Source organism: Bubalus kerabau, chromosome 1 (genome assembly GCF_029407905.1).
Source record: "Bubalus kerabau isolate K-KA32 ecotype Philippines breed swamp buffalo chromosome 1, PCC_UOA_SB_1v2, whole genome shotgun sequence".
NCBI classification, from domain to species: Eukaryota; Metazoa; Chordata; class Mammalia; order Artiodactyla; family Bovidae; genus Bubalus; species Bubalus kerabau.
Genome location: NC_073624.1, coordinates 56,651,641 through 56,667,033, shown reverse-complemented (window position 1 = coordinate 56,667,033; position 15,393 = coordinate 56,651,641). Strand labels below are relative to the sequence as shown.

At 37.9% G+C, this 15,393-nt stretch overlaps 1 protein-coding gene across 9 annotated transcripts in view; it reads left to right on the top strand.

Annotated features, from left to right (window-relative positions):
• Nucleotides 1-14,939, top strand: part of MYBPC1 (myosin binding protein C1) — a 101,353-nt gene extending 86,414 nt beyond the window's left edge. For 5 of the 9 annotated variants that reach the window (XM_055575552.1, XM_055575595.1, XM_055575524.1 and 2 more), the window contains 5 exons: nucleotides 2,954-3,093; nucleotides 6,841-7,000; nucleotides 7,998-8,134; nucleotides 9,819-10,005; nucleotides 14,655-14,939. In XM_055575552.1, the coding sequence (XP_055431527.1) occupies nucleotides 2,954-3,093; nucleotides 6,841-7,000; nucleotides 7,998-8,134; nucleotides 9,819-10,005; nucleotides 14,655-14,752 (722 nt within the window). In that variant the 3' untranslated portion in view covers nucleotides 14,753-14,939. Of the gene's footprint in view, nucleotides 1-2,953; nucleotides 3,094-6,840; nucleotides 7,001-7,997; nucleotides 8,135-9,818; nucleotides 10,006-11,841; nucleotides 11,910-13,432; nucleotides 13,476-14,654 lie in introns of all 9 variants that reach the window. The other 4 variants (XM_055575532.1, XM_055575579.1, XM_055575542.1 and 1 more) reach the window with 3 other exon arrangements.
• Nucleotides 14,940-15,393: the final 454 nt, after the last annotated feature.

Below are 15,393 nucleotides of genomic sequence, written 5' to 3'. Positions count from 1 at the left end.
AGGAGATACAGGTTTGATCCCTGGGTTAGGAAGATCCTCTGGAGAAGGAAATGGTAAATACTTGCTCCAGTATGCTTGCCTGAGATATTCCATGGGCAGAGGCTACAGTGCATTGAATTACAAAAGAGCTGGACACAACTTAGCAACTATAAACAAACAGAAATAACTATAATTGCATTTTAATACCTGAAGAATATTTCAGGACAGAAAGCATCATGCTTGTACTGCAGAGGATAACAGATGTGAAATTTCCCTGAAAAAAATTAAGAAATTATGTCTTAAAAAAAGACATAATATTATTGTCTTTCCTTGCACTTCTGTGCAAGGTTTTTTGTTTTTTGTTTGTTTTTTCCCAGATCAGATCAGATCAGACGCTCAGTTGTGTCTGACTCTTTGTGACCCCATGAATTGCAGCACGCCAGGCCTCCCTGTCCATCACCAACTCCCGGAGTTCACTCAGACTCACGTCCATCGAGTCAGTGATGCCATCCAGCCATCTCATCCTCTGTCGTCCCCTTCTCCTCCTGCCCCCAATCTCTCCCAGCATCAGAGTCTTTTCCAATGAGTCAACTCTTCGCATGAGGTGGCCAAAGTACTTGGAGTTTCATCTTTAGCATCATTCCTTCCAAAGAAATCCCAGGGCTGATCTCCTTCAGAATGGACTGGTTGGATCTCCTTGCAGTCCAAGGGACTCTCAAGAGTCTTCTCCAACACCACAGTTCAAAAGCATGTTTTCCTCCCATTAAAGATGCCTTTTTAGTACAGCAGGAACCCCTCTCACAGGCTGTGGGTTTTAGGCCTTTCACCAAAAGCTGGAGTCCCACAGCCCAGGTAGACTCTAAGATTTCAGGTCCAGTGTCAGCTTACCATTCCATTAGGCAGAGTAGCCTGTGATTCATCGCCAGTCATTGGCCCCTGGAGGATGGTTAATGAGGTTTGAGGTTTCATTTAAGTTTTCTTTACAAAAACTTTTTCTTTCCATGAAGATGAAAGTCAAGCATTTGCAGATAAGCTAAGCTGGAGTGCATTGCACTTCTCTGGAGAAGAAGATGGCAATATGGGAAGGAAGTTCAGTTCAGTTGCTCAGTCGTGTCCGACTCTGTGATCCCATGAACTGCAGCACACCAGGCTTCCCTGTCCATCACCAGCTCCTGGAGCTTGCTCAAACTCATGTCCATCAAGTCAGTGATGCCATCCAGCCATCTCATCCTCTGTCGTCCCCTTCTCCTCCTGACTTCCATCTTTCCCAGCATCAGAGTCTTTTCCAGTGAGTAAGTTCTTTGCATCAGGTGGCCAGAGTATTGAAGTTTCAACTTCAGCATCAGTCCTTTCAGTGAACATTCAGGACTGATCTCCTTTCAGGTTGACTAGTTTGATCTCCTTGCAGTTCAAGGGACTCTCAAGAGTCTTTTCCAACACCACAGTTCAAAAGCATCCATTCTTCGGTGCTCAGCTTTCTTTATAGTCCAACTCTCACATCCATACATGACTACTGGAAAAAACATAGCTTTGACTAGACAGACCTTTGTTGGCAAAGTAATGTCTCTGCTTTTTAATATGCTCTCTAGGTTGGTCATAGCTTTTCTTCCAAGGAGTAAGTTTCTTTTAATTTCATGGCTGCAGTCACCATCTGCCATGATTTTGGAGCCCCCTAAATAAAATCTGTCACTGTTTCCATTGTTTCCCCATCTATTTCCCATGAAATGATGGGACCAGATGCCATGATCTCAGTTTTCTGAATGTTGAGTTTTAAGCCAAAATTTTCACTCTCCTCTTTCACTTTCATCAAGAGGCTTTTTAGTTCTTCTTCACTTTCTTCCATAAGAGTGGTGTCATCTGAATATCTGAGGTTATTGATGTTTCGCCCGACAATCTTGATTCCTGCTTGTGCTTCATCCAGCCCGACATTTCTCATGATGTACTCTGCATGTACGTTAAATAAGCAGGTAACAATATACAGCTTTGATGTACTCCTTTCCCAATTTGGAACCAGTCTGTTGTTCCATGTCCAGTTCTAACTGTTGCTTCTTGACCTGCATACAGATTTCTCAGGAGGCAGGTCAAGTGGTCTGGTATTCCCATCTCTTGAAGAATTTTCAGGAATTTGTTGTGATCCACACAGTCAAAGGCTTTGGCATAGTCACTAAAGCAGAAATAGATGTTTTTCTGGCATTCTTTTTCAACGATCCAACAGATGTTGGTGATCTGATCTCTGGTTCCTCTGTTTTTTCTAAAACCAGCTTGAACATCTGGAAGTTCATGGTTCACGTACTGTTAAAGCCTGGCTTGGAGAATTTTGAGCATTACTTTACTAGCGTGTGAGATGAGTGCAATTGTGCAGTAGTTTGAGCATTCTTTGGCATTGCCTTTCTTTGGGATTAGAATGAAAACTGACCTTTTCCAGTCCTGTGGCCACTGCTGAGTTTTCTAAATTTACTGGCATATTGAGTGCAACACTTTCACAGCATCATCTTTTAGGATTTGAAATCGCTCAACTGGAATTCCATCACCTCCACTAGCTTTGTTCGTAGTGGTGCTTTCTAAGGCCCACTTGACTTCACATTCCAGAATGTCTGGCTCTAGGTGAGTTATCACACCATCATGGTTATCTGGGTCATCAAGATCTTTTTTGTATAGTTCTTCTGTGTATTCTTGCCAGCTCTTCTTAATAGCTTCTGCTTCTGTTAGGTCCATACCATTTCTGTCCTTTATTGAGCCCATCTTTGCGTGAAATGCTCCCTTGGTATCTCTAATTTTCTCAAAGAGATCTCTAGTCTTTCCCATTCTATTGTTTTCCTGTATTTCTTTACATTGATCCCTGAGAAAGGCTTTCTTATATCTCCTTGCTATTCTTTGGGATGGGAAGGAAAAGACATTTTAAATACCCTCCTACAACAAGGTCTAGATTAGGGGGAAAGTGACCTCACAGTGACTCCATGAATTTATCCTACAGACCGTCCAGGTCCACCCCAACATGTGAAGATCGAGGATGTCTGGGGAGAGAATGTTGCTCTATCATGGACCCCACCAAGGGATGATGGAAATACTGCCATTACAGGGTACACGATCCAGAAGGCTGATAAGAAGAGCATGGTAAGGTCTGGTTTCTCTGGTACAGAGCAGCAAAATCATAGTTCATCAGAAGTAAAGGGGGAGGCATGAAGTCCTCTTTGGTGAGGAACTCATGAGGGTCATGGAGAAGTGTCATGGCACAGTGGGAAGGGTAAGGCCTTAGGAGCCATGGAGAGTTGGACTTGAATTTGTACCTAGGACCACATATACATGGACAGTCACTTGACCTCTTTGATTTCCATTTCCCTCATATGTAAAATAAGGACAGTGAAGTTTACCTTGCTTGTTTATCAAGAGGCTAAGACAATAGAATGCTCAATAGAATTCACTAAATTTATGCATTCAGCAAATATTTACTCACTGTGAATTCTGGCTCAAATTTGCATCCATGCAACTTCTTTCTCTTTGTAAAATAATTGTTGGATACCATAGACTGATGTCTCAAAAAAAAAAAAAAAAAAGATAGCAGTTAGAAAAGAAAGAACAGCATATGCAAAGGTCCTGAGGAGGGAACAAGCTTAGAGTATTCAAGAAGCAAATCAACAAATATGAATTATTATTACCTATGCTTTATAAATGAGGCTATTAAGGCTCAAAAGATTAAATGAATTGCTGGAAATCACCAGATTTTAAATGTTAAAACCTAGGTCTTTCTGAATCAATCCACTACACCCACCATTCCCCTGCCTGTAAGATGGTGAATGAATAAATGAATGTTTTACACAGAATGTCACAGAGCCACTATCCATTCTCATAGGAAGAGTAGAACATCATACTGAATGATATTGACAGGAAGGCTTTAGGCATTTATACTAGTAGATCTCAGTAAGAACTTAGGTTATAAGGTTAGACTGGATTAATAGAAGGGGAGAGGGATGAAAAGAGCAACCTAAGTAACAGGAATGGATTTCAAGTCTTTCCTTTTCGTAAACTATTTCTAGCCTGTCTTTCCCCACACTCCTGGGTGGGTGCTACATGACAAAATAAGACTTGGCATTTCAAGAAACATCTTTCAGCCAAACCCAGACAGCTTGAGAGCTAGATCAATGGGTGACTTTGCAAGGAAAGTATTGAATATTTTGGATTTCCTTAGCAAAAAGGGCTCTTCCCTGGACCTTTGCTGGATGCTGGTAGTGAATCCAGGGGTACCACATTTCTTCCAGGTGCCCCATCCCTACCACACTGCCCAGCATTTGTCTTCTTAGATATCTAGTCAAGTCCAGGTGAGCCAGGATTTTGCTGCTGCTTCATGTGTCTTAGCTCTGCCTGCTGACAGGGGAGGAACCCCAACACCGCACCATTATGTTTCTGGTGCATTTCAGCAGACCTACAGACCTGAAAATGCTCACCGTGCCCAGTGCACTTCCCAGGAGCTCACCACACCACTGTCTCACTGTGCCTATAGATGCTGTTTTTCACTTAAGTTCCTATAGTCCTTTATACCTTCCATAAACATTGTTTTCATGATGTATGCCAGCACATTCATGTGTTCATTCATTTCCTATTTGTTGAGCACTGTTCTAGCTGCTGGATCAAAAACAAATAGACAACTCATGCTCTTGGAGCACTCTTAGTATAAGCAAGAAGAAAGGCATAAACCAAATGTTAAAAACAATATAATTAATGTTGGAATAAAGGTGTGCATAAAGTGCTTTGGAAATTAAGGAGGACATAACTACAATCGCTGGGTGTCTTTAAAATAGAGGTCAGAGGCCCTAAACATTGCAAGAAAAATCCTTTTCCTTTAAGAGTTTTTTGGTCAGGAAATGTATTTTCTCAGTTAGTGGTACTAAATATATGTAGTACAATGTGGTTTTCTACTAGTGACAAAATAAACTTTGAAGCCACTTTATTTCCTGACATGGTGAAGGAAAAATTTAAAAAAGAAATGAAAGACATCTAGGTTGCTTCCATGTCCTGGCTATTATAAACAGTGCTGCAATGAACATTGGGGTACACGTGTCTCTTTCCCTTCTGGTTTCCTCAGTGTGTATGCCCAGCAGTGGGATTGCTGGATCATAAGGCAGGTCTATTTCCAGTTTTTTAAGGAATCTCCAGCAGATGAATGGATAAGAAAACTATGGTACATATACACAATGGAGTATTATTCAGCCATTAAAAAGAATACATTTGAATCAGTTCTAATGAGGTGGATGAAACTGGAGCCTATTATACAGAGTGAAGTAAGCCAGAAAGAAAAACACCAATACAGTATACTAACGCATATATATGGAATTTAGGAAGATGGTAACAATAACCCTGTGTACGAGACAGCAAAAGAGACATTTATGTATAGAACAGTCTTATGGACTCTGTGAGAGAGGGAGAGGGTGGGAAGATTTGGGAGAATGGCATTGAAACACGTAAAATATCATGTATGAAACGAGTTGCCAGTCCAGGTGCGATGCACGATACTGGATGCTTGGGGCTGGTGCACTGGGACGACCCAGAGGGATGGAATGGGGAGGGAGGAGGGAGGAGGGTTCAGGATGGGGAACACATGTATACCTGTGGTGGATTCATTTTGATATTTGGCAAAACAAATACAGTTATGTAAAGTTTAAAAATAAAATAAAATTTAAAAAAATGAAAGAATAACATAACTTTAACTCACTCAATCATTCAAGTATTCAGTTTTGTGCATGCTACCCACTATATACCAGGTGTTGTGATAAGGCACTGGAGATACAAGGGGTGAGAAGAAAAGTACATTTTTAACCATCACTGTACATCATTGCAATGGGGAAAGTAGTGAAAAAGCAAGTAAAATAGTAAGTACATGATATATTTAAGGTAACAAGTGCTGTGAAGAAAACTAAGCCAGGTCAAGGTGAAAAACTATAACCAAAGTGGAGTGGTGGGAGGGTAAACAGTTAGGGAGGAGGTGATAATTAATAATTGAACAAAGAATTGAAAGAACCTATGATAATGGCACCCCACTCCAGTACTCTTGCCTGGGAAATCCCATAGACGGAGGAGCCTGGTAGGCTACAGTGCATGGGGTCGCGAAGAGTCGGACACGACTGAGCAACTTCACTTTCACTTTTCACTTTCATGCATTGGAGAAGGAAATTGCAACCCACTCCAGTGTTCATGGCTGGAGAATCCCAGAGGTGGGGGAGCCTGGTGGGCTGCAGTCTATGGGGTCACACAGAGTCGGACACGACTGAAGCAACTTAGCAGCAGCAGCAGCAGCGGCATGATAATGATATTAGGCAAATTGATTGGGTGATGTTAACTTTTCTCTCGTGATTTAGCATCAGTATGACCCTGGTGCTTGGGAAGGGAGCTTTATCATGGAATGTATACCAGCATTAATGTCCCAGAAAGGGAGGCATTTATCTGGATTTTCAAAAGAGACACTCGTTACTTCCAGGCAATACATGCTTTTCTTTAAATGGTTAAAGCAGATGTACAACATATGTTTAATAGGTCACAAAACAGGCTGTTCTAGTTAGTATAAATTTTAAGTTAAACCACATATTAGTCAGAATGACATCCCCACAGCTCATTATGTGAAAATTTCTTCCATCATCATCTAGGGTAAATAAATCTAATGTGTAAATGGATATTAAATTACATAATCAGGTATAAATCAATTATAAAGTATTAAATTAAATATACATTTCTGTTACCCTAAATATAAAAATTAGTGCTTTTTTTTTTCTTTAGTTAATGCAACATCCCTGTTATTTATTCTAATTAACAGTTGAAATAGCTGTGTATTTTGAAGTGATTTTCCTTAAATTATCTTTGTTTGTTTTTTAGGAGTGGTTCACTGTTATTGAGCATTATCACCGAACCAATGCCACCATTACTGAACTGGTCATTGGAAACGAGTATTATTTCCGGGTCTTTGCTGAAAACATGTGTGGCCTCAGCGAAGATGCAACAATGACAAAAGAGAGTGCCGTGATTGCCAAGGATGGTGAGTTGGGAGTGGGCTGGACATCAGTGAACCTTAGTGTTAAGTGATGAGACAGAGAAGACAGAAAGAAAAAGAGATGTGGCAAAATGAATAAGAAATCATAAACACCCATTCAAAACTGTGGTAAGAATGTCCAACTAAAATTTTAATCTTACATGTAAAATATCTTAAGGAAAACTGTACTATGATTATATTTTTTAACATACATAATTTCATTCATTCCAACATCTATCTGGACAGTGGGTCTCTCAATGACTAACATCACAGGGATAGGAAAAAGTCACCATTTACTTCTAGAGCTTGGGTTATTCTATTCCTGGACACCTTCGAGGATGCTACTTATAAGAGCCATTTTGTAATGAAAGAAGTTGGATTCCACCCCCGTCATTTCGTTTCCTCATAAATCATGTCCTTCCGGCCCTTCCTCATTACATTCAGGTTAAAACACATTGCCGAGCAAGACACCCAGACACTGAATTCTTCCCAATATTTATTTTGGTTCCAGATGGCTCTCTGGCTTTCTGTCCCATGTGAGATTGGTTTTAATTGGTACCTTTCCAAATGAATGCCTTTGTTCATGTTTGTACATGTTTTTCTAAGCTCAGAGGGGCTTCCCAGGTTGCACAGTGGTAAAAGAATCCGATTGCCAATGCGCGAGATGCAGGAGACTTGGGTTCGATCCCTGGTAGGGAAGATCCCCTGGAGAATAAAATGGCAACCCATACCTGTATTCTTTTTTTTTTTTTACTAAAACATTTAATTAGCAAAAAAGATTACAATAGCAAAGAAAAACCCACTCCAGCATTCTTGCCTGGAATATTTCATGGACAGAGGAGCCTGGTGGGCTACAGTTCTTGGGATCGCAAAGAGTCAGACATAATTGAGTGACTGAGAGCGTGAGCATGCACTAAACTGAAGGAAGTTTTTATCATAGTCAACTCTGCCAAGAATAATATTTTTATTTTTAATTTGCTTATGTTTAATGCTTGTTTTTAAGGCAAAATCTACAAAAATCCAGTGTATGAAGACTTCGATTTCACAGAGGCACCTATGTTTACTCAGCCATTGGTCAACACCTATGCTGTAGCTGGTTACAATGCTACCCTGAACTGCAGTGTGAGAGGAAATCCTAAGGTACCAGTTTTTTTCTTTAATCACATTAAATTAAATTTAAGAATTAACTCCAAACTCCATCTTTTATATTTGCTATGTTATAACTGTAAGTATTGGGTTGGTCAAAAAGTTTATTCAGGTTTTTCCATGACATCTTATGGCAAAACCCAAACGAACATTTTGGCCAACCATACTAATATTAATTGACTTTGCAACTGCTCAATGTGTGTGTGTGTTTTCTGGGATAGAGAGATGGGGCATGCAGGGTGATGATGTTGGTGGGTACTAAAGGACACTATTTAAATGTATAAAAATGTTTCTTTACTAACTAAGGAAAATTTTCTAAGGAAAAAACAAACCACCTATTTTTAAAAGAACTGAGAGGTAAGGAGATGGAATTAATATTGTGTCATCTGAAAAATTAGGTGGTGATACTGATTTATCAAGTTTCCTGTAATAGTGTAAAGCAAATGATGATACTATAATGCAAGGCAGAATACAAAATGTTCGTTGATAAAGGTACAGAGCACCAGGAAGGAGAGACGGCATCTGACTGAACAGGTTACATGTTGGCATTTGAAAAGAACAACATATTAATGAATGTTGCCCACAGAGCTATCTATCCCTGGGTGGCGCTGAGAGAAAGTGCCCTAGAATTTGGAAAAATTGCAAATGGTGATATTTTTCCAGCATATACCAAGAGCAGAAATAGAGAAGTGAAAGGGATAAGCCAGACTGAGGATGCAAAGAAGATGCTAAATCTATATTTAATTGGAGGTGATGTTGGTATGTGCAAGTGGGAATGACCAGGAGGAGAGAAGAACATCACTGGAGCTTGGGAGAAAGGCCAGGGCTGTGACTCTTGGTCTGGGTGCATGGAATTGCTGCATCCCACCCTTTGGAGCTGAAACTCTAGAAAGGAATATCAGAAGAAAGAGAGAAGTGAAGTGAAATGTGAAGGACCATGATGTGAGCCTCAGGAAATATGCCCGTTTGAAAGGTAGAAGAAGGAAGAGGACGGTGAGGACACTGAGAAGTGCTATCTTTTGGGTTTGGGCAAGACAAAATCATTTAAGAGATAGAGGCAAGAGTGTGTGTTTACAGAAAGGAAGAGAAGACAGTGTGAGAATGGAAAGGAGAGTTAGTGTTGGTGTAGCAGAATGGAGTAGCCTTCCTGGGTGATTGCATCATTATTGATCTGGGATTATCTGATTGGAGCAGGTCCATCCATTGCCACCAGATAATGAAAACAGATGTCAGAAGAGAGATTCAATAGTGAGGAGGGTTAAGCAGCCTGTAAAAAGTTAGAAAAGCATATTGGGGAAAACATAAAGAAAATTGACCGGTGATGACACTTTACAGGGATTCTTTGAAAAACATTGAGTGATATACATGCTCCCGGATGAGTCAATCTCAAAGACATGTAAATGGAATTTAAATGTAATTGAATCTGTTTGGGAAGATCACCCCAGGGCTGTCCTTTAAAGAAATATGGCTGTCTCTTCGAAACTGCTCATTTGCTTCCTGGCCAAGCATTAAGTAGAATTTAATTTGAAGAGAATTAGTGCCTAAGTTGACGTGGATTCTTCTTAGATGTAGTGATTTCTTTCTAAGCCACATTTGAACATTCTGTCACTGGCTTGGATGGTCTATTACCCCAGGCCTAGTACAGATATGTTTTGACCTAGTTTGTTTCCATCTTCAGCCCAAAATTACCTGGATGAAGAACAAAGTTGCTATTAAGGATGATCCAAGATACAGGATGTTCAGCAACCAAGGGGTCTGTACTCTGGAGATTCGCAAGCCCAGCCCCTATGACGGGGGCACTTACTGCTGCAAAGCAGTCAATGACCTTGGGACAGTGGAGATCGAATGCAAACTGGAGGTGAAAGGTAGGACATCCCAGATCTCGTGTAGACCGAAATGAAAGAAAATCATTTAATTACTATCCTTACTACCTAATCCAAATTGCTTGCTAGCATTTTGGGGATAGGTTAGGAAGCGGGGGATAAGATCCGAGGAGAGGACATTTTTACATTCTGCATTCACTTTATTTGTGACAGCTACTTGATTTTTTAAGTAGACTTATTTTCATCTCTTGAAATTCTTGATATCTAAAGGACTATTAATTTCAGTGAACTGTGTTATGTGCACAGCACGGTAACAATGACTCAAGTCAAGGGGTATTACTTTTGTGATGTAGTCCATCTTAGATAAATGTAAAAATTCACTGATAAAACTGCAATTAAGGAATTTACACTATTTTTAACTAGTTTACTATTTTTGTGAAACTATATATGTAAATTTGCTAATTTAGTGTTTAATATTACAAATGTGCATGCTCTGTTGCTTTAGTCGTGTCCAACTCTTTAAGATCCCATGGACTGTAGCCCACCAGGCTCCTCTGTCCATGGGATTCTCTAGGCAAGAATACTGGAGTGGGTTGCCATTTCCTTCTCCAAATGTAGAATTCAGCATACACATAACCCACTTCTTTTAAAATCTCACTAGAGAATTTCCACTTAGAGCTATACATTTTATTTATTCTAGTTTTCAGAAGTGTTTCAACTAATGTAAACCAAGAAAAGACATAAAAATTGATGTCAGAGAAAACTCTCAGTGTAATTGTCATCTTAATCAATTTTTATATTAATTGAAGATAAGTTTTATGCTGACACTTTTTTCTTGACAATCAGTACCTATTTTGGGACACCATGAAGAATCATACACCTGTCAGAGTCACTGTTAGGAGTTAATGGGTGACATGATGCTAATGTCTTTTCTTTCGTTCTTGTATTATATTGCTGCTTTATAACAACCAAAGTCTTTACTTTTCCTACCTCTCTATAATGGAGAAATTATAATCTAAAAGTCAGCTATGACTTTATAAATATCTGTTTTAGAAAAAGTGTTAGTAAATGTTTAAGGTATTTATGTAAATAATAGCAACAACAAAAGAGTTTTTTAATTCCTAAATATAGTGGAAAAACTTCTTGAAACACTTTTTTCCTTCTCTAACTTTAAAAAAAAAATCAGTGTTCTTTCTCTTATGATATGTGTCCATCCTCAGATAGTACAGGAGAGTAGATGCACAATTGATAGAAATTAAGAAAAACTTTTTTCCCTCTCAAATGTAAAACATATAATATTCTTAGAAAATTTTAAACCTTTCTATTGAGATAGTGGATACAAATTTAAGTGTTGTTCTTTTAGCTATTTATTAGCTTTAAATGCAAATGAAGGTCACAATGCAAACACATCTGATTTCTAAACTCCTAATTAGTTCCAAGGTATTGTTGCTACTTACATTCCAATGCCCAAAAAACAAGAACTCAAAAATCAAAAACCCGAGACTACATTTGCATGCTCTGAAAATAGCTGAATGTTGCTAATGATATAAAATGATGGTTTCATAAATGGTTCAACATTTGGGGTCATCCATAAGTGAATAATTTTATGCATCTATAAATGCTATACTTTATGCTAATTGTATAATAAATTGTAACACAAATAATGTATTCTAGTATATAAATTCATAATAAGCTATCAACTGTGATATATTGGTAAAAGCTTTTGGTCCTAAAAGTAAAGCCAAGATTGTTTGTCATCAGATTGTTATCTGATAATACGTGACTTGAATCAAATTAAGCTGTGAAAAAAACAAAAATAAAGGTAAGAATGTCAACTGAGAATAAATAAATACTGGTGCAAATATTCTAATTCTGCAGTGATATATCAAGGAGTAAATTCCCCTGGACAACCAGTCTTCCTGGAGGGGCAGCAACAGGTTTTACAAGTTCATATCCCACTGGATATTTCTTCCTTCTGTTCCATTCCTCTTACATGAAATCGCACTTTGCATGTAAAGCTTGTCTTTCTCTTTTGCTTTTAATTATATTTCTTAGCAGCTCATGGCATACAGTGGCTATGCCATGAACAAGGAAGGCCAAATTATTCAAGGATATTAGGTAATGTAGAAATATGTTTTGTCGGAAAACCAAGTACCATACCACAGGTTCCCATAAATAAAGCCAAAAAGCCACATTAGGTGAGGTCCTCATTTTAGATATAAGAGTACCAGAATTCAGGAACCAATGACGTTTCTTTAATACTTTTGTTTTCAAGTGCAGAGACATATGTTCTTCCTTTAAGATAGTATCCAGTGTAGGTCTGTTAGATTCATGTTGAAGTTCAGAAAACTGAACATTTTTCTGTTGCTAGGCCGTAGAAAAAGTGTTCTGTGTATTTGCGATGGGGAGAGGACACAAATAAAAAATGTTTGGAATATTAGGCTCTAATATTTGGAAACTTCCATATTTAAGATTGTCCAATGAAAACTTCTAGATACTAGTAGAGTATCTGTAATCCATCTATCTGTTGAACATTTTGTATATTTTCATGGGACTAAGATTATTTCATATATTCATGAACTTAGGAAAGAAAATTCTAGACCCCGTTACTTAATATATTAAGTGGTAAATGGGTCCTGCAGTATATATATAGATTGAACCCCATTTGGAAGAGTGAATTAAGGAGTTCTTCAGGGCTATGAGCAACCTGATGTAAACTGTAATGACATAGACCCATGCCTGAGTTTACAATGTTAGCTTTCTGAATTCCTAGAGATAATGTCAGCTTTCAAAAGAGCAAAGAATTAGGATTCTTTCTTTAAAGTTGTGTAGATTGCACATATAGTCACTTTCTAGCCTGTTTTTTTTTTTTTAAGCCTTGTGTTTATTTAGAGCAGTCATATTGGGTTGGCCAACAAGTTTGTTCAGATTTTTCCCTAAGCTGTTATGGAAAAACCCAATGAACTTTTTGGCCAAACCAATATATAGTCAGTTCAGAATACAATGTTATAGAATAATTTTTAAATCCACTTGATAATTTTGCCTTTTAGAATTTCAACATATATATATGTACACTAATACTTTGTCTATTGTCCCTGTTTTTCTTTTGTTGAAAAACACAATATATATATGTTGTAGGATTTTTTTTTTTTTTTTTTTAGCTAATGGTTTGGAAGCTGTTCCTATAATTATTCACATTACAGTCAAACTGGCTTTGCCACCTGTTCAGGCAAAGTGGTTGTGCCTATTAATAAATGTTTTACCTATTAATGATCCTTTTGAAGTGACTGGATCCCTGCCCTTCATTCCGTGCGCTTCTATTTTCCTGTACTTTTCACCTGACTAAGGATTAATGAAATCACCTCATCATAATCGTGACCATAATTTCCTCCAACAAGTACTCAACTTTGGTTTTAGCACTTTATTAATGCTTACAACATCTCTCTCTCTTTCTCTCTCTTTTCCTTAGTTGTAGCACAGTAAGGATTTTTGAATGTATATTATCATCTAAGGTAAGCTTTCATATGATTTTGGCATATGAAGCTTATGACTGTCATAAGCCATACAAAGCCTGTGGAGTATGGCATGATTTTCATTATGTAATCCAATGAAAATAGACTCTTTAAAATCTCTAACATTGTAGTTGTAATGTGTATTTCAGTATCTTGACATTAACGGCTAGTACTTATCACAACAATCTTCTGTTGACATGAAGCAAGTTGTTGAATGCAGTAGAGCATGAATTAAAGCATTTAATGTAGATGAAAATGAGTGATACCCAAGCATTCTGAACGCTTTGCATCAAGGAATGGACATGTACATAAGTGGCATCATTTCTACCAATATGTGACTTGATTTTTTTTAAAAAGGAGAATGATTTTCCCAAATTTGCATTAAAGGAGTTTTAAGAATGTTCAAATGGCATGCTGTTTTTGTCTGGACGTGAATTTATTAGCAAGTAGTAAGACACTTTTCTAAAGGACCATGAATTTTTATGGTTTCATGGGGTCTCTCGTGAAAGGTACTTTTAGTTTTAAAATGCAATTCAGAACCGTGGAGGGTAAGTATGAAATATTAAGTGGTGTTTCTCTCACCTTCAGATGTACTGGACAGATTTTACTATTTTATTATTTTACAGATTTTACTCTTGAACAGATTTTACTATATTTCCAATTTTTGCACTTTTGACAGTGTGTGAATAGCCAAAGTTAAAAGAGTAGTCCCTTTTTTCTTATCCCATGTGCTTCAATGGGAGCTCTTTGTGCTTAATTAAAAAGAACATTAACAAACTGGAAAAGGTTATTCCTACTGACTCATAACACGATTTGCATTTATTCTGCCATTCAGTCAGAATATTGAAATCATTCTATAGAGCAATCTCAAAAAACTTGCAAAGGGCAATAAACACTCTCCAACTAGTTAGGAATTTAAACCAAGAACAAGTAATAGTAGGGAACAAAAAAACTGCTATGTGTCTGCAGGGAACTTGCTTTTCCTTCTCAATGCAGTGTTTTAGATTCTAAATGTACTAAATCCAAGAGAAGATTTCCAAGTAGGGACTGAATGAATCTTTGTAACTAACTGAAACATAATTAGTCACATTTGCAAGCAGCTAGTCAAGAGGTCTTGTTTCAGGGATTTTTCACGTGTAGACAGTTTTGACTTTGCTTTTTCCTTCTTATCCTTTCTAGGTGGGCTTTCCTTCTGCAGGCTCCTCTTGCAAGGTGTGCCTCCTAACATAATCGATTCATATTTGCGAGACTTGCACTCAAGCAACCCTGAGGAATAAAGGGCCTGGGCACTGCCTCTCTGCACGCCACTGCTTTGAAATCGGGTTGCAATGAGAAAGCATTTCTGTTTTTCCACCAGGCTCCCAAGTGTGGTCGTTTTTTTTCCTCCTGATGCTGAAGAAAAAAAAAAAATGTTTGCACGGATTGCTTAATTAAAAATTGCAAACAAAATCTCATTTGAAGTTAGCATTTTGGTCATTGTTGTCTTTGCTTGGTCACTGTACTTTCCAAAAAATGCAAGCTATAGAATAATCAGAAACAGTTACTTTAGCTTAACATAATAGACTCTGAAAGCTTTTTTTTCCCCTTAGAGTAAAAAAAAAAAAAAAAAATATATATATATATATATATATATACACACACACACACACACACACAATAAACAGCAATGTAACCTTAAAACCCATCTTTCTCTGGATCTAAGAAATTTTTCTAAGCAAAGAAGAGTTGTTTATTTCCCACAACCCTACTTAACTCCAGTGGATCTGTGCCCTTTTCCCCATTTAAATTCACTATGAGACATTCTTGAAGTCTTTCAGACAAGTTTTCTCAACAGAAGGGAAAATGTATTCAATAAATGGTACAATAAATCTGAACTATTTATGATGAAATGCTACAGTATTCGTTTATGTGTTTGGGG